The sequence below is a fragment of the Pipra filicauda genome, unplaced genomic scaffold (genome assembly GCF_003945595.2).
Source record: "Pipra filicauda isolate LSUMZ 115617 unplaced genomic scaffold, ASM394559v2 scaffold21_size4447388_pilon, whole genome shotgun sequence".
NCBI classification, from domain to species: domain Eukaryota; kingdom Metazoa; phylum Chordata; class Aves; order Passeriformes; family Pipridae; genus Pipra; species Pipra filicauda.
In genome coordinates, this window is record NW_024104332.1 from 2,850,989 (window position 1) to 2,872,495 (window position 21,507).

General features: G+C 49.6%; 1 protein-coding gene across 14 annotated transcripts in view; it reads left to right on the forward strand.

The window, feature by feature from the left end:
- The first annotated feature begins 277 nt into the window (after positions 1-277).
- PCBP3 (poly(rC) binding protein 3) overlaps positions 278-21,507 on the forward strand; it is a 44,306-nt gene continuing 23,076 nt past the window's right edge. For 13 of the 14 annotated variants that reach the window (XM_039381376.1, XM_039381380.1, XM_039381381.1 and 10 more), the window contains exons 1-9: positions 280-360; positions 2,305-2,439; positions 4,819-4,909; positions 16,485-16,630; positions 16,912-16,935; positions 17,735-17,767; positions 18,338-18,454; positions 19,198-19,329; positions 19,615-19,743. In XM_039381376.1, the coding sequence (XP_039237310.1) occupies positions 16,562-16,630; positions 16,912-16,935; positions 17,735-17,767; positions 18,338-18,454; positions 19,198-19,329; positions 19,615-19,743 (504 nt within the window). In that variant the 5' untranslated portion in view covers positions 280-360; positions 2,305-2,439; positions 4,819-4,909; positions 16,485-16,561. Of the gene's footprint in view, positions 361-2,304; positions 2,440-4,818; positions 4,910-16,484; positions 16,631-16,911; positions 16,936-17,734; positions 17,768-18,337; positions 18,455-19,197; positions 19,330-19,614; positions 19,744-21,507 lie in introns of all 14 variants that reach the window. The other variant, XM_039381377.1, reaches the window with a different exon arrangement.

Consider the following 21,507-nt stretch of genomic DNA (forward strand, 5'->3'; position numbering starts at 1 on the left):
AGCAGCGCTTTGGATGATTTCACTTGATGGACTCTGAGGATCTGCCCAAACCTGTTTGGAATGTAGAGAAAAATATTAGGTGGGGCTTACCTACCTCAAACACAACCTGGAGGTGATGCTCCTGATCATTTTACCCCCACTCCTAAACCCAATCTATGTTTTACTTCTCTCTGAAATTCACATTAAGCAGCTGTTGGGTGTCCTTCCTCTGTGCTGTGCTAACCTCTGCCATGTCCTGGTCTGCAGGCCCAGGCCGTGGACTGCTGGGTTCCCCACCCCAGCACTCAGCATGCCCTTTTCTGGTGCAGCCAGACCCTCCCAGGAATCACTCTGGAGCTCAAGGCCATCCTGCAGGGTAAGGTAAGGTCAGTTCAGTCTCTTTCAAAATCAGAGCATCCCAAAATGGTTGAGATTGGAAGGGACCTTAAAGACCGTCTTGTTCTACTCCCCTGCCATGGGCAGGGACACCTTCCACAAGCCCCGTCCAACCCAGCCTTGAACACTTCCAGGGATGGGAGAGCCGCAGCCTCTCTGGGAAAATCCTGGAAAGGGTCTTTGCAGCTCCCTTAGGCTATAAAACAGGGAGGATGCTGGGCCTCTCTCGTTTGTCTCTGCAGGTCTCCCATCCTACTGTCTCTGCCCTTGCTGCCTGCTTTCCACCATGTTGGTCATTCCATTAAAACCAGCTAAAGAGCTAAGCTGGGAAGTGCATAGGCAGAGTGATTTTCATCAGCCACTCTGCTTTTGTGACTAAAATAGATCCGTGTTGGCCCGGGGCCATCATGTTGTCCCAGGCATTGACTGGCACGAATGGATGGCGGGGCAACATTTTCCATTAGCGAAGAGGAGGACATGCGTCTCCGGGGGAAAAGACAGCTCCATAAAGCAGAAATGTTGTAGCAGCAGAGAAATCCACCTCTCTTTTCTCCCTTTTTCCTTTTAAAAGTGTCACTTACTCCTGTTTTCTGCACGTAAAACCCCGGGAGAGACTGGCCAGAGCAACACCCTGCACCCGCGACAGGATGGTGTGTTTTAGAAAAGGGGATGGAGGTTTCTCAGAGGAGCTGCAGGTGACCCAGTAAGGTGCAGCAAGAGTAGAACTTGCCAGAAAAACTGTGAGGAGGTTTATCCATGGTCTGGTGATGTGGGGGATACTGGTTATGTCCAGTCATGAGGTCTCTGTCTGCAGTTCTGGCTTGCTATGAGCATCCTCTTACAAACGCATCCATCCGTAGAGGGATTTTTGGGCTGGAGGGTGGCCTGAAAGCCATGAGCTGAAGGAAGGATGCACTTGGGAGTGCATCCCTGGAGGTCCCTGTCTCTTCCCTGCTTGCTGGCATAGCAAGTCTTGGGGAAGGGATCCCCCACTACCAACCCCAGGAAAACCGGGACATGTCTTTTCCGGGGCAGCTCAGCGTCCAGTCTGGGACCAAGTCTCCAAACTGTCCAACAAATGCATTTTATTCTCTGGCTTTAGTGAAGACACTTTTTTGCAATAAGTAGTTGTTAAAGTTATTGTTCATTTGGGTGAACATCACAACATCCTGCAGCTCTCACCTCCCTCCAGGAAGTTCTCTGACTTAATTTTTCTACCTTCTCATGATCCCTGTCCAACATCCCATCTCTTCTCCCAAACCTGTGTCCGGGCCCCTCTCCCATATCCACAGGTGGGAGAGAAGCCTGGTACCTGGCTCTGTCCAAGCCCCCCTCAATGCTGTGTCTTGGACTTCTTGCCCCTTGGGATTTCATCCTCGGAACTCAAGACTGAGACTGCATGTGTGTGGTACCATGACTATTTTATAGAAAAACTCCAGGTGGGAGGGACACCTGGAAAAACACATGATGGGATTCTTGGAGTTGTCCTGTGCCAGGCCAGGAGCTGGACTCGATCCCTGTGGATCTCTTCCAATTCAAGTATATTCTATGAGTCTGTTTTTGGAGACCACTTTACACTGGGAAAACTGCTGCTGCTCCATCTCCCCTCCATGTGATGGAGTGAGAAGACACTGCTGATGCTGGAAGCTGGAGATGCTGTGGGGTGCTGGGGTGGGAATTGCCTATTCTGGCAAGGGAAAAGGGTGTGACACGAGGCTGCAGCGTGGTGATGGGGCTGTGCTCTCCAGTGGCAAACCATTTCCCAGTTTGACCCTTCTGCTTAATCTGAACTTGAAGGTGAACGAGCAGAGCTCACTCATCGATCCGGGACGTGGCTGATGAGTGCCATGCCCTGCGGAGAGCTCAGCCCCAGCGCCAGCTCCCGCTCTCACCCTGTTTTTCCTGCCTCCCCTTCACGCCTTTCCAAAGCCATCAGTCAGAGTGTGGCACCCCAGGCCACCGACCTTGCTGGAGGCCAGGAGGACAACATATAGGTCCCTGCAGAGAGCTGCCCCGCTGTCTGAAGGGCTTCTCCCAGCTGCCACCGCCACCTCTCTGCTGCCGGTAAGCCTGGCATCTGCCTGCCATCAGCTCGGGGGTGCGGGGAGGCACAGAACAAGGCAAATGTGTTGCTGCCCATAATGCCAGGAGTCATGTTTTTAGCAGGTAGTGATGTTATCTGCCAAGCTGTGCACTGACTCTCCTGGTTTAAGGGGTCTGACGTCTTAATGTGGGCAAAATATAACTTGAATCATCTCTGCGCTGCTCTTAATCTTTAGCTAAAATGCCACATAAACTGCCAAATTGTATTTTTTTGACCCATTAGGAAGCAAAACCTCATTTTAGGTTGGAAACTTAGAATTCGTCTTGCTTAATACGTGAAAAGCTTGGGTTTTGGGGAAGGGAAGATGATGCACCTTCTCTTCACATCTTCCGTGCTTTAGCCACAGATTTTTTTTCCCGCAGCTGAAAATAACAAACCATTTTAATCTAAGTATTGCTTGTTCTGATCTTTTAATCCAGCTTGCTTTCTATCAGCACAGCAGCCTGAAATGATTTATCCACCTGCCTCTCTATTATATAATTATTGGGAAGATTACTGGGGAGTCAGCTTTAGCTGGGCATCCATCGCTGGAGAAGGAGGACGGGGCTGGAAGGTGTGGGGGAGTTCATGGAATCACAGAATCATGTAATGTTTTGGGTTGCAAGGAGCCTTAAAGATCATCTGGTTCCAATCCCCTGCCGTGGGCAGGGACACCCTTCACTAGGCCGGGTTGCTAAGGTTTCTTCTCTCCCTTTGCACCTTGGCAATTGGAAAACATGGGAGAGGGAAGCAGCAAGCTGAATGCTTTGCGCTGGGTCTGTAGTTTGCATCTGAGTATGGAAAGTTTCTCCCTCAATCTATATTTGTTGGAATTAAATGCCCCATGGTCTGGCTGGTAGCTGGAGAAGCACGACCTTCCAAGACAGAGAGGATTTGGGCGAAACTCTGCACTTCTTCACACTTTTTGGGGCATTTTTTGGCTTTACTTGCGGTTTTGGGAACAGCATGGTGAGGCAGTCCATCCTTGGGAAGAACCTGGAATTAGGGGCTGTGCTCCTGATGCCTTCCCATCCCTGTGCAGAGCTGTGAAGGGGGAACATCTGCAAGGAAGAACCAACATCTGGGATGGTGGTAGCGCTAAGAAGGGATGGAGGTGGCCATGGCTGTTTCACCAAAGCCCAAGCCTTAGGTGTTACGCCTGGATAAGAAGGGCTTGAGCCCTTGTGATGGGGTGATGGGGTGTCACTCTGCAGAAGTGACATCACTGACATCCAAGGGCTGATGCCAGAGGTAGATTCCCTTGGAGCTTTCCATTGGCAGAGGAGATGAACAGGTGTATCACTGTCATGGCACGGTGGCACAGCCAGGGGTAGGCACAGCCAGGTGGAGACTCGGCTTGCCAGAAAAATGCAGCTTCTAAATGCTGTGAACCTATGGGCTTGAAATTTGATGGAAAAAACCCACAAGAATGTCTGGGGCTCAAAAGTTCCTTTTCCCTTCCCCAAACTGAATGTCTGGGCACCGATGGGCTGGTACCTGCCCTGATCACTGAGTAAAGGACAAGACATGCTTGGCCTGTGGACCAAAACTGTCATGTGGTGGCTCAGAACTGGGACAAGGAGAAACCTGAAGCACCAGTCAGAATCAGGGTCTGGGAGCTGTGGCTTGGTCTTCCTTGCTCTGCAAGGTCTCAGGGACCTTTATGGGGCAGAACATCCCCAGAATTGTGCTGTGTTTTGGGCTTGGGGAGTGTTTATGGGGGCACATATTGAAACGCAATTTGAGGCTGGCATGGCCATGGGGCAGTGGGAGCAGGAGATGCCCACCTGGCGTGTGTCACACTCCCTCCACTGCTTTTGGTCCTTCCTCTAGGGAGCCAGCTGAACTCTGGGATGTGCAGGCAGGGCTTCAGCCTGGTCCTTCCCACTGTGCTGCTGCCTCTGAGATGGAGGGTTTAGCAGAGCCCTCCTCTCCCTCCCAGAGGCTCCGTCTCTGGAGTGAGTGGGCAGGCACCCTATAAAGCATGCCCAAATTTCCCCCTGCACACAGGCAGTGCACTGGTGCTCATCTTGTGCCGAGCTCCTTCCTCCTTCATGTTGGAAGCGTTGGCTAGTTCACCCTCATCGCCTTGAGGCATCCAGATTTGCTCAGTGGCCTTTAAAAAAATAATAAAAATAAATAAATAAATCAAAGCCCATGAAATGACAAGAACATCAGCAATGGGTGCATCCCCCTTTCCTGCAAACCCAGGGATTTGGGAGAAAATAGGTCATGTGCTCTTCATTCCGAGCCACGTGGTGGATCTCCCAGGACCAATGAGGTTGGGAGCCCTTCTGCGCTGAACGGCGGAGTAAAAAAAAAAAAAAAAAAAAATCACTGGGATTTTTTTCCCCCTGTAGCATTTTTCATCCTTTCCAAACGTGAAAAGACTGGCCATCTGTCTGGACCCCCCTCCCGCCAAATCGGCACGAAAGCGGCTCTTTGGGGAAGGTAAGGAGATTTAAAAGATTGTCTTGGTGGAAGACCACCCGCTGCGGGCAACTTTTCCTACCAGTGGAAATGAGGGAAGAACCATGGAACGAGTTGGGTCTAGGGCTCTGGTGTGGGTCAGAAGAGCTTTGAATGCTTAAGAGCAGTTTTAAGTGAATCTCATGTAGAGGAAATTTAAGTCTGCGGTAGAGGGAGGTGGGATTATGGGAGACATTGGAGCATGAGCAACGGGGTTCCCTTAAGTTAGCGACTGCTCCCCAAGTCTGTCTTAGGAGATATTTGCAAAATATCATTGGAAAATTACTTTGCTGAATATTGTTTGCAAATTTTGACAAATATTGTTGTGAATTTGCTTTGCAAAATTTTCGTTCTCATAGTATGTGCTTTATTTTTAATTAAATTCCCTTTTACCTGTGTCTGGCAGCTAACGTCAAAGATTGTCTCCCTGTATAGGGAAGAGTTCATCTCTGCCCTAACCAGAATATCCAGCTATTCCTAAATTCTGTGATTTACAGCTCAGACTTTGGACAGTGGCATTTGTGTATGCACTTGGGTGGGAATGGCACAAATGGAATTGCCTTCAAGAAACAGATACTGACATAACAGAGATGGTAATCATGTCTTAGTCTGGCAACATAATAAAACCCCCCATTCTGATTCATTTGATTTTTACCTTCTGCTTTCATTTCCATTATTTTTAAAGTATCTTTATTTTTTAATTCCATTTCCAGTATTTTTAAAAATATTTTGATTTTTAATTCCATTCCGCTTCCATTAATTTTTAATTTTAAAAATAGTTTTATTTCTTAATCCCATCCTATTTCCATTCTTTTTTTTTCCTTTTGCTGGGGAAATTTGATTTGTAGAGAGGAATATCCTTCAGTGTGATGCTCGCTTTGTTTTCTGATACCCCTCAGATACCCATTTTCCTCAGGAAACCTAAATTCCTGATATCATCACATTTCTGTTGCATTTTCTTTGGTTACATCTTTACTTCATAAGTAGGAAAATTAAATATTAGTTGCAAAAGTCATAGAGGACTTAAAAGCTGTTGAAATCAATCCCGAAGTATCATCTCATTCTTATAAAGGGAAAATAGTCTTGGATATATTTTTCTCATAACCTGAGTTTTCTGGAATAATGTATTTTGAATGTGAACCGCCTTAGAAAAGCTGATTTTTTTTAGTTGGAAGTCACGTCCTGCTTAAAAATAAACGAGAAACAGTGGATCAAGGACGTTGTGTTTAAGTTTCCGTAAAATGATTGACCTTTGTTTTGACAGATGCAAGGACAGATGCTGGGCTACATTTTGATACAGAAACCCAACTCTGAATTAAAAAGAAAAGGCATTTTTTTCCTAATAGCTGGGGTTTTGCTCTTAATACAAAATTCCAAAATAATTCAGTAATATTTTCGAAGCTCTTAATCTCAGACTTCCCTCCTTCTTTTGTAGATTCATTTATATAAATATTATTGGTGTTCTCAGATACAACAGCAAATTTTTCTTCTTGGGAAATACCCATAAAAAATGTTCTTTTAATCTTACTGAATTAAGAGGACATTTATTTCTGAAGAAAAAATGGTCATTTGGAGTGGGGGAAAAAAGGCCAGGAGGAAAAATCCCTCTTTAAATGCTTTCAACATTATTTTGATTACTTCAAAATGTCATAAGGAAGCTGCAGGAATTTAGCGCGTAGGATGAGGAAAGAGGAATGTTGTCAGGATCGGTGGAGGACCAAGCCAGCACCTGTTTGGGGTGGCAGCGGAGGGGACCGGGGGGCAGGCACGGGGAGATGCCCACCCTCCACCTTGTGGGATTCTCCGCTGGGTACCAGCCAACGGTGCTGGTTCCCTCCCTGCCTTGGTGGTCCCAGAATTGCTTTTCTCAGAGGATGATTTTTTTTTTTTTCCCCAGGCACCCTCTTGGAAAATGGGTGTTTGCCATGGAGCAAACAGAGAGGGCACCTTGCCGGTGGTGTGGCTCCCTGTGGCATGGGGGACACATGCCCGGCACACTGGGATGAGCTTGATCCGACTGGCAGCAGAGCACTTGTAGCCATGGCTCCAGTCTGTGTCTGCCTTTGGAGAAGCAGAGGGTGGTTTCTAAACCCGCAGGGTGACACATCTGCCATTGAGCCACCCCCCCCCCCGCGGATCCTGCAGCATGAGGGTGGGTGACAGCCCATATGACATGAGTCTGCCAGTTCTCTACAGCTGCTTTTTGGCCAGCTGAGTTGGAAAGCAAATTTAAAGGCTTCCACAATTGGTGAGGGCTGCACTGAGCTTTTTTCCAGCTTCCTGCTGAATGCGTCCATCCTGGTGCTGCGATCACGCACACACACATGTATCTGGTTTAATTTCTTTATTTAATTTGGGGTTTGCTGAATGAGCTGGCAGTCGGCAGTGGGTGCACCCTGCTGGCACCAGACCCCCTCTACCCAACAGATGCAGTGTCAGAGCTGCCTGGATACCACCCATGGCAGAGGCAGGTCGTGGCATCGGTGGCATATCCCCTGTGGATTTTGGCAGAGACCCACAGCCTCACATTGCAGTGGCTGTGCCCTCACTGCCAGGGCCAGGTCTGGGGACAGGGACAGTTGTGACCCTTTCTGGAGTAGCCCCAATTCCCAGCGGAGCCAGTTCACCCGTTCCCTCGCCGGGGTTTGGCTCCGCATTGAGACCCGAGGTTACAGAGGACCTACCATAGGAAGAAGGAGAGAGGAGAAGGCGGCTTTCCTTGATTTTAATCGGGGTTGAGGTTTAGCTGAAGTGAAAACAGATCTGGAGTGACAGTTTTGGAGCCTGCTGTCAGAGTCTGAGCGCAGCACGGTAGCGATCTACCCCTGGATGCCAAGGGCCCCCGTCCTCCTCCTCACAAGCCGAACCTGGGGAAAGGCACCACTGCAGAGTGCGGGATGGGGACCGTGCAGTGCGGCTCCTCCGCTGGCACGGCCACCAGACAGCCTTGTCACACACCACCCCTGCATCCTCCTTCCTGGCGGTGCTTTTGGCTGGGGACAATGTCAGGCAGGACGTGGCCATCGGCATGGCATCACCCCCCACCTCCTCCAGCCCCGTGCCAATGGATGCTTGAAAAAGGAAGGATGGTGTTAGTCTGCACCCTCACTGATCCACTTGGGATGCCAGGTTGCTTCTCCAGGGCAGGGAGAGACAAGAGTCTCCCTTCCCACATCTCCCATCAGTCGCCCATTCCAAAAGGACATCTATGGCTGGGATGAAAGTCGTGGGTTTGGGCTTGTGGAGGAATGGCACAAGCAGAGCACTGGATCCAACTGGGATTTGTGGGACCGGGTTGGTTGTGGCTCCCCTGTCACCCTTGCTTGGTTACCATGCATTTTCAATGGAGGGAACCAGCAGAGTGATGCTGTACCCCATCTGTCCCTTATGTCCCTGGCATGGCAGTTGTGGGGAATGGGAAGACCTGTCTCCCCATTCCTGGATCAGCCTGGGTGCCCCAGGTGCTTTGAGAAGTTGGGTGGCACTCATGAGAGCAACCCCAGACCCCCATCTTTCTGTCCACCAGCTCCTGGACAGACCCCTCTGGGGCAGCCATGTGCTCCAAGTCTCATCCCCTGTTTCCAGGGATTAGAGAGATGGAGATGGGATGAGATGAAGCAGTAGATTGCTTCACTCTCAGGATGAAGGGATTTGTGGACTGCCCTCAGCTCAGTAGATTGAAAATGGAGGGAAGTAGATTGAAAATGGAGGGAAATTATTGGGATGATGCTGCCTGTGGGATTAAAACCAGGGCAGCCAGCAGGGTCTGGAGGAGGAGGGGAATGAGGCGGGTCGTGGATTAAGGGGGGCCACAGGATGCCTGCTGCTGTGCACTGTGGGGAGATGCTCCTGGTTGCATCCTCATCTGTTTCAGAGGATGTGCTGGAAAGTGGGTGCTTTCTGCTTTCCTGGGACCCTGGAGGGGCTCTACTCTCAGCTACCCCCCAAGTGACAAGGATGCTGGGAATGTGCCTGGAGCTTTTTGCAGTGCTGCGTCTCTCATTTTCAGACTGCTGGAGGACAAGTCACTTGTCCTTGGAGGTCCACACATCTCTCTGTGGTCTCTCCTTCTTTATGAGCATCCAGCGTGGATCTGTGGCTGTGAGCATCCTTTTTGGGGAGTCCTTTGGGTTCTCCTAAAAAAAGGGCATCTAAAAACTGACACTTAGGGGACGGATATTTGATTGTCTCACCCCTTGGGGCATGTTTCCAACTGTGCTGGCATCTTTTGGGCATGATATGGGTCCTTTGGAGCTGATGCACAACCCTGGCAGAGTATCCCTGGGAATCTATCAAGGCATCTCCTGCTGTGAGGTGGCATCTCCTGGCTCCCATTCCTTGGCCTTTGGCTCAGGGGGAAAAACCCTAAGTTTGGTGCATCCCTGAAGCATGACTGACCATAGGCTTGGCTCAGTGTCAAGGTTCTAAGTGCAGTTGTCCAACAGAAGTGAGCTTTATTTGCAAATACATGGATGTTTAGAAGATTAAAACAAGGATAACTGGCAGGATGGCATGGTTGTGGGCAAGCTCCTTTCCTGAATCTTCAGTGCAACTTAAGCCCCTCACTCAAGACCCTGTCTCCCGCCATTCCTCCATCCTGCAGAGCCTTGATTCCTCCAGCTCTTTCCTGTGGGCCCATGTTTGCTGGCCCCAAGCATCTGGGATTGCTCTCTGCTGGCTGGATCTCCTATGAAGACCCACTTTGCCATTCCTGGTTTCCTTCTGCAGATCCTACAAGTCAACCTGTCACTCCCATCCACTTTCAGGTGGATGGGGAGCATTTCCTGTGTCTGTGCACTTAACTGCACAGAGCTGTGTTCAATACTTTGCCTTGCAGAGCTCCATCTGATTTTTTTTCACCTTGCTAAGCTCATTTTGGCTTCTTGCTCTGCTCTCCAAAAGCTTCCCCCATATGGGTTGTCACCTGGCAGTTTAACAGGAGTGTCCCTGGTCAATGTTTTAGGAGGGTTTAGAGCATTTCCCAGCCATTTTCAAATGGTTTCATGCACCACAGCTCCCTTCACATCACACAGGTTCTCCATTCTCCACTGGCTTGGTCCAGCCACCCTCTGCGGCTTCCCATTGTCATGGGATGCAGTTCAGGGATGCAGTCATGGAGTGTGGCACTGAAGCAGTCATCATCCTAGTCTCTGCAGTACAAGGCGATGATGTTTCAGGTTTGGGAATTTTTCCTATTGCTCAGATGCTGCAGCAGAATACGCCCCACTCTGCAGAGCTGAGCCCCGTGGCAGATCCAGGCTGAGATGCAATGCAGTGCTGATGGCTCTGCCTTCCTGAGTTGACTAGGGCACCTGGGGTGGGCAAAGACCAACCCAGTGCTTGGTCCTTGCTTGACCATCAGCAGCTCCGATGGATGCCCTAGCTCCCAACCTCTCCAAAATAATGACTTGGGCAAGAAGGAACAGCCAGTACTTTGGGAAAAAACTGTAATGGATTGTTTTTATCCATCCATTAATCTGCTGGCAGACCAGAGGAGAAAGAGTGATGCTCCTTATCCCTGGAAATGTTATTTTCTTGGCACTCATGGTCTTGCTAAAGGCTCACAGGCATCTGAGGATGCTCTTGGTCGCTGAGTCGTGATGGACCCAGCTGCAAAGAGCGTTGGCTCTCATCACCTCGTAGGGGGAAATTTCTGATGCACTTAGGCAGTTTGACGTTCCCTGAAAATACTATTTTCATTGGCAAATTGTTCCAAAAGTAACTAACAGGATGATTTGGAAGTGGCTGAATTAAAGTATGTTGTTCCCACCCCCTCCCCGCTCACCCCAGCCTTCCAAAATCAGCTTAAATTAAACAAATTAAATGACAACCTGTTATTCTTCCAAGCAGGGTTGGAATAACCTTGTTGAGGTGATGGTTTAACAGGTTCAAGGCGCTGGTTTTGCTCAGGGTGCCACAATCAATAAGCCCTGAAACTAGCCCAAACAAGGTTTTCTGGCTTTCACAAGGGCATCTAATAGCCTGCTGCCACTACATCACATTTTCCTCACTGGTCTGTGTCCAACCTCTGCTTGCAACACCGCAGCAGCTCATGTGAGGGAATGGGAATTCTGCATCCTATTGATCTCTGCAGATACATCTCCCGTGTACCTAAATTTCCTCTAAACCTGGTAATTAACATAAACCTCAAAGTTTTATCTCCCGCAGATGTATCAGGGCACAGAGGTAGGTGCTGCAATCCTACTGTCCTGTCCCCATCATCCTGGGGAGGTGGGTAGGGAAAAGCTGCAGCTTCATCCACTGACCTTCACACAAATATGGTGATAATGGCACTGCCAGCATGACAAAACAAGTCATTCTCCTCTGACTGGCCTTGCCTTGGTGGAGACTAAAGCCTGAGACCAGCTTGTGGGGTGCACCAGATAAAGCAGAAAACCAGGAAAGCAGCTGGGAATATCCTAGAGGAAGGGCAGGGAGCACAGCTTTGAGGGCATTTGGCTGGGGTGTGGCTGAGCCCACTTCAGTGTGACAGTGCTGGATCTCTGCATCACTAGTGGAGACATTCAGAACAAGAGGAAATGGCCTCAAGTTGTACCAGATGAGGTTTAGATTTGATATTAGGAAAAATTTCCCCATGGGAAGGGTGGCCAAGTGCTGGCACAGACTGCCCAGGGCAGTGGTGGAATCACCATCCATGGAAGTATTCAGAAAATGTGTAGATGTGGCACTTGGGGACATGGTTTTGCAGTGGAGTTGACACTGGGGGAACGGTTGGACTTGATGACCTTAGAGGTCTTTTCCAACCTAAAGGATTCTGTGATTCTGTGATCTCAGCTGGAGGAGAGCAGGGAAATGGGAGCAGGACTGAGAAAGAAACCTCCAGAGATGCCTGCTCTGAGGGTGAGAGCAGGGTCATTTGTCTCCCTTGATTCTTGAAAAGATCATAGGCAGGTGAGAGGCAGGAATATCCTGCTGGATGATGTACCAAGAGAACATGGGGCGTCTTTTTATCTTTTTTGGTTAGAGATATCTAAAATATTTCCACTGAAGCTGGAGAGTAAAGAGAAGAAAAGGTCAACCAAAGTGACCACAGTTGTAGAAAATGGCAGCAGCTGGAATTGTGGCTTTATTCCAAAATGGCATTTGGTGTCACTCATGTAGATGATTCTGCTGCCCTCTCACAGCTTTGTCTTCCGACAGCTGATGTGTTTCCATTTGGTTTAAGGGAATGCTTGAACTGGGTCTTCTGCCTGTTTTTTTCTCCTTCCACCCCCATCCTGACCTGGCCAGACTGCATCATCGTCATAATCCCGAGCTGGCTGCCTCTCTGTGCTTCCCAGCCACTAAAACACAGCGCTGAAAACCACCGGATTAGGTCTTAACGGCAGGATCAAGTCAGCAGGAGATGAGTGGGGAGAAAGCTCCTGCTTACGCAGGTGGACAGGCGGCACTCCTAGAGAAAACAAGCTGGAAAGCCTAAAATGTCAGAAAAACATCTTCTTTCCTGGCCTCTCTTGCTTTTCTCTCCGTTTAATACAGCTTTCATTTTCCAAGGGTCACAAAACTCTGGTCTGAGTTTTGTGAAGACAATATTGAGGGGTCAGAGGTGTCTAAACATTTCCTCCCTTTCAGAGGAAAATGTCTTGAGTGGTGGACGTTCTGTCCAAGATGTTAATTCCCAACACTAAATTCTGTGACCCCTACCAGAAATCTGGGCTGTGCCGTATCGCGGAGTGCTGGAGCATGCTGGGGGTCTGTGGTTGTCTGTTCCACCTGTGCTGGTGATGCTCCTGGAACACAAAGAGCCTGGGAAGTGTGTTGGATATTTTCCAGGGTGGCTTTGCCATTGAGCAGTGGGATGCTCCAGAGGAGGGTCTCAGGTGGCAGGTGGCACAGCATCCCTGTACTGACCAGTCCTGTGGCCACCCTGCTCTTTAGGTCATCCAGGGCTCTCGGTCAACAGGGCTCCGAGGTGTTGGAGTTTATCAGCCTACATTGACCAAGAGAAGCTGTGGCTGCTCCATCCCTGGAAGTGTTCAAGGCCAGGTTGGACGGGGCTTGGAGCAACCTGGGATAATGGAAGTTGTCCCTGCCCATGACAGGGGGTGGAATGAGGTGACCTTTAAGGTTCCTTCCAGACCAAACCATTCTGTGGTTCTATGATACACCTGTGAAGAAAGTGTGATTTTTCTGGAGGCTGTGTGATGGTGAGGGGGGGTGATGGAGACTTTCTTCTCTGAGTTTGCTTGGCAGAGCCTGTGAACTTTCCATCCAAACCTTCCAGGGAGGGGGTGGGTTATGCTGGTGGGACATCTTTGGACCGAGTTGTCCTCTTGAACATCCTCTCCTCATCTTGAACAAAACATTGCACTCCCCCCAAATGAATACCTGTATGAAGCAAAGATTCTCTCACACATGGCTCATGCACCCAGGGAGCCCTAGCAGTGCATGGGAGGAGGAAGAGGAGGAGGTTGAGGACTGGCTTCAGCAGGCGTGGAGCCAACAATGTCTCCCAGCCCCTGCTGGAGCTCAGCTGAGCCCCATGCTGAGGGGGATAGCATTCCTGATATGATATCAGGGGTATGATTCCAGCATCCATTTTTCCAGCTCCTGTGTGGAAACCAGGCTGGAGAACAAAGTCCAACCCAGAGCTCCATTTCCCTCCTCCTATTCTGCTTCATGTGCCATCTCCTGTGTAAGAGATGATCGTGTTATTAAATTAATTTAATACACAGAATTCAGATTTCCCCTAGTCAGAAGCTTTTGCTCAAATTTTAGGAAAGTGTCAGTATTTGTGAGGTATCAGCAAGCATAAATACAAGAGTGCCAGCTTAGGCAATTGCTCCAGCCTCTAAAAAATGGGAAAGGAGAAAAACTGGAGTGTGTATGTTTGCATGTGGGGAAAAGGAGTCTACCTTCTGTTCTGGGTTTCCATTTTCCTTCCTCTTCCTTGGTCACTGGTGCCTGAGCTGCTTTTTCAGACATAGGGAATTCCTGATAGATAAAGGAAATTTCCGAGAATTTAATATATTTAACCTCAAAACCAAGGAAGAGCCCAGACTGGCTCTGAGAACTGATGATATCTTCTCCAAGCACTCTCACAAAGGCAGGTGCAATTAAAAGGCTTATTTATTGTGGGATGGGATCACCCTTTGGATGGGCATTGTCCAGCTGTTTTGGGGCAGATCTCCCCTTGCTGAGGTGCAAAGACTGTTGGCTGCTCTCCGTGCAGGGAAGGAGGGTGCTCCAGTCCTCCGCCTGCGGTTGCCCAGGTGTGATGCTTGGCAGAGCCTGGCTTAGTTCAGTGTGCAGCTTCCCTTTTGGGGCCAAACTTGATGTTTCTGTCTCCTGATTCCACATCTATGACCTCTGTGGGGCTGCACCTGCTTCTTACTGGGTTGGAGTTGGGCCCTGGATCTGCTCTATCCATTGGGCTGGATGTAATGGTGTCCTTAGGGCTTTCAAGTGGGTGGACAAAGGAGCCATTTCGAAGCTGCTGTGAACAAGGCGGAATACGATGGTGAAGAGGAAGAGTCTGAGATGGGTCTCTCTCCAGGCAGGGAACGCTCTGAAATGCTCAAAATGGGGTTTTGGGGGGTAATTTTTCCCAGCCCTTTGTCTGTGAAGAATGAGGTCTGTGGAGGGAGGCAGGCTCCCAGAGTAAATGCTTCAGCTTTGTTGTTCCCATCATTTCCTTTGAGCTCGTGAATCCCCCTATGAAACACTTACCTTTCACTAGTATGATTAAGAAAAGGCCAATGTAGCTTTCCTGCTCACTGGAGCATGAAGCGTGTTTAATTTAATAATGCTGATAAATCTTAAAGCCAGGAGCATTTGGGTAACGCATGACCCACTTTTTCAATCAATTGGAAGCATTTACATAACGGCCTGATGCAGGGTTCCTCCTGCGAGGGATGTGGAGCCAGGGATGGCAGACACACTCCCTATGGAAGGACAAGGGGGAAAGGCTTTTAACTGAAAGAGGGGAAGATTAGATGAGATTTTAGGAAGGGATTCTTCCCTGTGAGGGTGGGGAGGCCCTGGCACAGGTTGCCCAGAGAAGCTGTGGCTGCCCCATCCCTGGAAGTGTCCAAGGCCAGCTTGGACGGGGCTTGGAGCAACCTGGGATAGTGGAAGGTGTCCCTGCCCATGGCAGGGGGCTGGAATGAGGTGATCTTTAAGGTTCCTTCCAACCTAAACCATTCCATCATTCTATGATTCTATGTCAAGCCAAAAGGTACTGATAAGGGTGGGAAGGAGAATATTTCTGCAGCAGAAGGTGATGCCATTGGAGACCAGAGTGATGGGAATGGGCTGAGAAACTATAACACATGGGCAGGGGCACCTTCCACTAGCGCAGGTTGCTCCAAGCTTTGTCCAACCTGGCCTTGAACACTTCCAGGGATGAGGAATGCACAACTTCCCTGGGAAATCTGTTCAGTGATCCTGTTCCAGTGTTCAACTCATTTCATTTCTTATCCTTCTTGTGAGGATTTCACCTCTTTTTTCATTTGTAACATCCAGCAGCCTCAAGACCTGTGTTTACACATAGGTCACAAGCAACCTAATTCCCAGTGAGCTGGTGTCCTTTAGCTTTAGGGAATGCCATCTCCCTGCAAACCACATGGTTTTATCCATTTTAGGTTTCATAATAACCTCTAGAAAGAGGTTTTACATCAAACCAGTCTCCCAGCCATGGTTTGTGCATTGCTGTTGTTTATTCATCCCGACTTGCATTAAAGCAATACTTGAGAACTGGTTTATCTCCCATTTTTTTGATCATGTAAGTCCCTGTCTGAGCAAAGGGGAATGCCAGATGCTTGTAAGAAGGATGAAAAATCTCCCATCTGATACAGATTGAGAGATTAAATACCACAAGGGAGAATTGCTCCGTATCTCTCAGTGTTGCAAGTAGAAGGATGCTGGCACCTCCCTCTGGGATGGGACTGCTCTCCCCATGCACTGGGCTGCAGGGACATTTCATATGCCACGCCCTTGTGCAGAGATACTCCTAAAGAGCCATCAGGAATGAAAGATGAAGGATTTGTTACCATTCGGTGATTTTTTTTTTTCCCCTTTGCCTTCAAAACATAGGTGGCCCCCCTAGAGGGCAGAGGAGGAAAGAGGGAGACAATAGAAAAAGAAAGGAACATGGTTTCATTAGATACATGTAATATGAATGGCTGGAAGTGGTGTGGTCCACACAATGCTCAGCTGGGGAGCTCACAGGTCAGGGTGTGTGGCAATCGGGATGCCAGTTCCATTCCTCCCCGTTCTGTGCTCCTGGAGTGAGATGGATAGTTCCTGGCTACTTAAAAACTGGCTTTTGGTTTTCTGAGCACCCATTCATGCTGGAAATGGTGAATTTTGGTTTGCTAGGTAGGTGCTGTGTGTCTTTTAAAGTCCCAGTTCAGCCACTGGTGTTTGGCCAGGCTGCTCATCCAATGCCCTGGTCCTTCATCCGCAGTTGCTTTTTGGCCGTGCCACCTGGGACACCGGAGTCTTTGCTCCCATGCTCTGCTGCTTCTGCAGTGTCCATCCCAAGCTGAGGAACCTGCCTGTTTTAAGAGCAAACTTTTCCCCTCTCTGTGCCCAGGTGATACGGCCGTGGTGCTGTCTCTGTGCCAGGGCTGCCCTCCCAGCTATTGCACGTCTCCCATCCCCTGGTAGGAAATGGAGTCCAAGGTCTCCGAAGGTGGCCTGAATGTCACCCTCACCATCCGACTGCTGATGCACGGCAAGGTAAGGGGCTCCCAGAGACGGGGTTTCCTCACAGATCCCTCTCCCACCTCCGCCTGTGCCCAAGTCCAGCCCCGCAGAGCATCCCAGCCCTGGGAATAGCTGTCCTCCTGCTGATGGAGAGGGTGGCATGGTGCTCCTGGTCCCTCTCATACCTGCCCCCCACCCCGTTCTTCTGCTGGGGATGGTGTCCACCAGGTCTTTACTTCATTATGAGGGTGGGCCAGACTGTCATCACATTTTCTAATGTCAATTCCTTTGTTTCTGATGCTTTTTTTGTGTAGGAAGTCGGAAGCATCATTGGGAAGGTAAGGATGTCTTTTAATGCAGCATTAATGCTGTTGCCTGTACCTGTGATGTGGTAGATGCCAGTCACCTCTTCCCTGTGATGTCCTGAAAAGTCTGGGGTGCATGAGCTGGTTGCTGCATTTCTGAGCCAGAATTTAGGAGACACCCACACAGGGATCAAAGACCATTCCCCTAAAAACCCCACCAACCACCAGACTTCCCCAGTGCTGTTCCCAGCTGTTTCCCAGGGGTGATGACTGGGAGTTTGCAGTCATGTTGCTCAGATGTTTTAATCAAACAGCTTTATTAACAGATAATACAAATGTCACATAGACCCATTTAAAATATAATTTAAATGGAGGCCACAGGACTCCATTTACCTTGTGCAGAAAAGCTTCACGAGGTGCTCTGCTCTCTGGTGCTTGTCATGGTGGTTTGGAAAGTCCTGGCTATATAGGATTAGGGTTTTTTTTGGGATGGTTTTAAAAGGAAGGTTTATGGTGGCAAAGATTTGCAGCATAAACATATTTTCCCTATATGCTTGTGCCTTATTTTTCCATCAGCCTGCCCAACTCTGGGAATATTCACAGTTGTGAATCTGTGTATATATATATATATCTTATATATATCTTTGATGACTTACACACTAATCTCTTCAGCTGTCCATCATGTGGGGATGCAGGGCCAGGCATCACTGAGCTGCCCATGCTTTTGGCTACGTGTTGCCGTGTTTTAGGGAGATGCATGTTTGGAAGGGTTGTTTTGAAGGTGGAAAGTCTTGGATTTTCAGTAATCGCCTGTTTTTCACTCCTATTCCAGAAAGGAGAGACTGTGAAGAAGATGCGTGAGGAGGTGAGTGACCTGCTCTGTGACTGATGTGTAGGAGGAAGGGAGAGCAGAGTGGCCAGAGCTGTACATTGCCCTGTGCAATTCGTGCAGTAACTCCCAGGGTCAGAACAAGCAAGCCAGCTGTCCCTAGAGCTCTTTGGACCAGCTTCCTCCCTCCACACTCAAATAAACTTCTATCACAATTAAAAGGGAATTTTCCAGAGCCAAGAATTTGCTCTTAATGAAATATTGAAATTAAGTCACTCGTAAGATGCTTTGAGTTTGTCCAAAGTCTTTGTGTCTGCAGCTCCTAGGAGGAGTGAGGGCAGTGAGCAGCACTCTTCTTTTCACAAGCAATGACTCCATGAGCTGGTCTTGCTTCAGTCCCATGGGTTTCCATTACAGTAAAAAACTGGAAACTCTTTCTGAGGGCTGGAATAAGACAGTGCTGGAATCATTGCAGATGAGGGGTGGGAGATTGGAAGGTTAGATGGGATAGGCTGGGACACGTGACAACCAGGACAATCAGGCTGAGAGAGGACCCGACCCGAGTGCTTGGCTGTGGCTATTCCAGGACTGCTCTTCTCTCTCCAGAGTGGGGCAAGGATCAACATCTCGGAGGGAAACTGTCCTGAGCGGATTGTGACCATCACTGGCCCCACCGATGCCATATTCAAGGCTTTTGCCATGATCGCCTACAAATTCGAGGAGGTGAGAAATGTGAGCCATCCCACAGCTGGGGACAGCAGTGCAGATGGGCCTGGGGACCTCCAGCCCATATGTGCCTGTTTGGACTTGCTTAACTGGGACCTGGCCTCAGCACAGAACCTTCCAGACATCTCTGACTAGGCAAGAACTGAGCACAAGTCTGATGAGGAGCAGCTGAGGGAGCTGGGGAGGGCTCATCCTGCAGAAAAGGAGGCTCAGGGGGACCTTCTTGCTCTCTACAACTTCCTGACAGGAGGGTGTAACCAGGGAGGGGTTGGTCTCTTTTCCCATGTAACAAGTGATGGGACCAGAGGAAATGGCCTCAAGTTGCACCAGGCAAGGTTTAGATTGGATATTTGGGAAATTCTTCACTGGAAGGGTGGTCAGGCATTGGAACAGGCTGCCCAGGGCAGTGGTGGAGTCACCATCCCTGAAAGTGTTCAAAAGGTGTGTGGATGTGGCACCTGGGGGCACGGATGACTGGTGGACTTGGCAGTGCTGGGTTAACGGTTGGACTCGATGATCTTAGAGGGTTTTTCCAACCTTAATGATTCCATGATTCTGTGATTCAGTGAACTGTCCTGGAGGTCCCACAGTTAATTAACTGCACGGAGGTGTAGTGATGCAGCTGCAGACAGAGACCAGCCACGTCTGGGGGACATGACCCCTCCTCTCTAGCCCAGGGCACTTGGGTTGGCATCTGGTCGGGTACCAAGGGCTCATGTGCTGCACTCTTCCTTCCCAAGGACATAACCAACTCCATGAGCAACAGCACCGCTACCAGCAAACCTCCAGTGACACTGAGACTGGTCGTGCCAGCGAGTCAGTGTGGCTCGCTGATTGGCAAGGGAGGCTCTAAGATCAAGGAGATCAGAGAGGTAAGTCAGACTTGAACGAAGCCACTTCGTTATTGCATGTCACCGCAGCTCCTCGGAGCTGATCCGTGACCAAGGGGGAGCTGCCTTGGAAAAGGGGATCCTTATGCTGCATCATGCATCACATTGCTTCCCGGGGTAGTCTTGCTGATGTAGGAGCAGGATCCCATGGGATGCCATGTGCGGGGCAGTGCGGCTCTCGGGAGGCGCGTGGCATCAGAGCTGGAGCTGGCTGCAAGGGAAGGTGTTCAACTGTGGGATTTGTCCTTTCTCTCTTTCTGTCTCCAGTCAACAGGTGCTCAGGTTCAAGTGGCGGGGGACATGCTGCCCAACTCCACGGAGCGGGCAGTGACAATCTCGGGGACACCTGACGCAATTATCCAGTGTGTCAAACAGATCTGTGTGGTGATGCTGGAGGTACAGTCTGTAACAAAGGGGGTAAAGTACATAAGGAAAAAAATCCCAGCTGGCACCACAACAGCACTGGGAGCTGTGGAGCGTGTCTCTCGTCCCCTTCACCACGCGTTGTTGGACCACTCTCATTTCCTGGTACCTCTGTTGGAAACCCACCCAGCGTTTTTTTCCCACCATTGTCTGTTGTTTCTAGAGTCTCACACTGGAAGCCTGCCTGGTCGGGTGCCCCAAAGGAGATGGTTTGTGCTGGAGCAGAGGGTGGCTTGAGGAGAGAGGGGTGCCAGGTGGGCTGGGACAGCCTAACCTGGTGTCCCAGCAGCATCCAGGGTGCCATGGGAAGGAGATGGGGGCAGCAGCCCCTCCTCCAAGCACCTGGTCTCTCCTCTGCACAGGGGTCACAGTGCCCCACAAGGACAATAGTCATGAGGAGGAGGAGGAGGAGGAGTAGGCCAGTGCATCCCTTGTGCTGGGGGAGCTGGGAACACAAAGCTGAGCTCCAGTGAGGCACAGTGGGAATGTAGTGAGGAAGGCTGGTGGAGAGCAGGGACTGTAGTGCACATGGATGTATGTCCAAGGTGCCATTTTCAGGGATAAATGCTGACAAGCAGAGCTTGGAGATCTCTGCCATGGAAGGACGCTGCTATACCATTGGCTTATTGCTGGAGATTACCACAGCCACAGGTCCCATATCCACACCTGCCATCTCAGATTGGAGAAGCTCCAGGAGGAAAGCCCTCGGGACACAGGATGTTGACACCCTCTGCTCCTGGTGCCTCCCAGAGACAGACAAAGCAGGGACCAATGTCAGGCCCCTCTGCCTGGCTGCACAGCCCTTTTGTGGTAGAGAGGAGCACATCTCCCAATGGAAAAGCTTCAGATGGGGATGGCAAGGCTTGGTGGAGGCAAAGCAAATCCAAATTAAAGCACCTTCAGCTTGGCAGCAGCACAGTTCAGGAGGAATAGCCAGGAGCCACATTTCCCATCATGGCTGGCTGTGATGCTCAGGCAGCTACACTGCTGCTAGAGGAAGTTTAAGCACATGATGACTCTGGGTCATGGACTGCAGCAGAGATGAGCCTGAGGTGATGCTTGCAGGTGTGTTATAAAGTGTTTCCTGGATGCTCTTCTCACAAAGCAAGAGGTGCTGCTCCTCTGTATGGCTCAGCAATTAGAAGGGGAAAAACCCACGGAGTTTTCTTGCAGTCTGAAATCTGGGAATTCCCTGACTTTAACAGTTCAGAGATGCTCCTTATCACTTTTCAGTCTTATATAGATAATCCTGACTTATCCTCTCCAAGATTTGTAACGCAATAGAAGAACAAAGAGGCTTGGGATGATAGAGATGTGCTTTGATCATGCAGCTTTCCCACAGGCAGGTGCTTAGCAGGAGGATTTAGATATGCTGTTTGCCTTCAAGTAGATGTCTAGAAGAATGTACAGAAAAAAAGCAAAATTTTCCATGAGATCATGTAATTTATGTTGCTTTTCCTTATATAGCAGTCAGTGGGTCATTTAATTTTGGGTAGAAGCAGGGGAGCTGAAATCTCTCCTGATTCCTAAAAACCTCCCTGTTTTCTGCGGCCTGTTAGTTATGTTCAAGTGAAAACCAACACAGAGAACTTGGGTGAGCAGCTCCCGTGCACCGCACCATGGGATGACTCACTACAGCTCTACTCCGACCTACGCAGGGACCGGACAGGCCACAGCAGCCAGGAACAAGATCAGAGAGTCATGGAATCATGGAATGGTTTGGGTTGGAAGGGACCT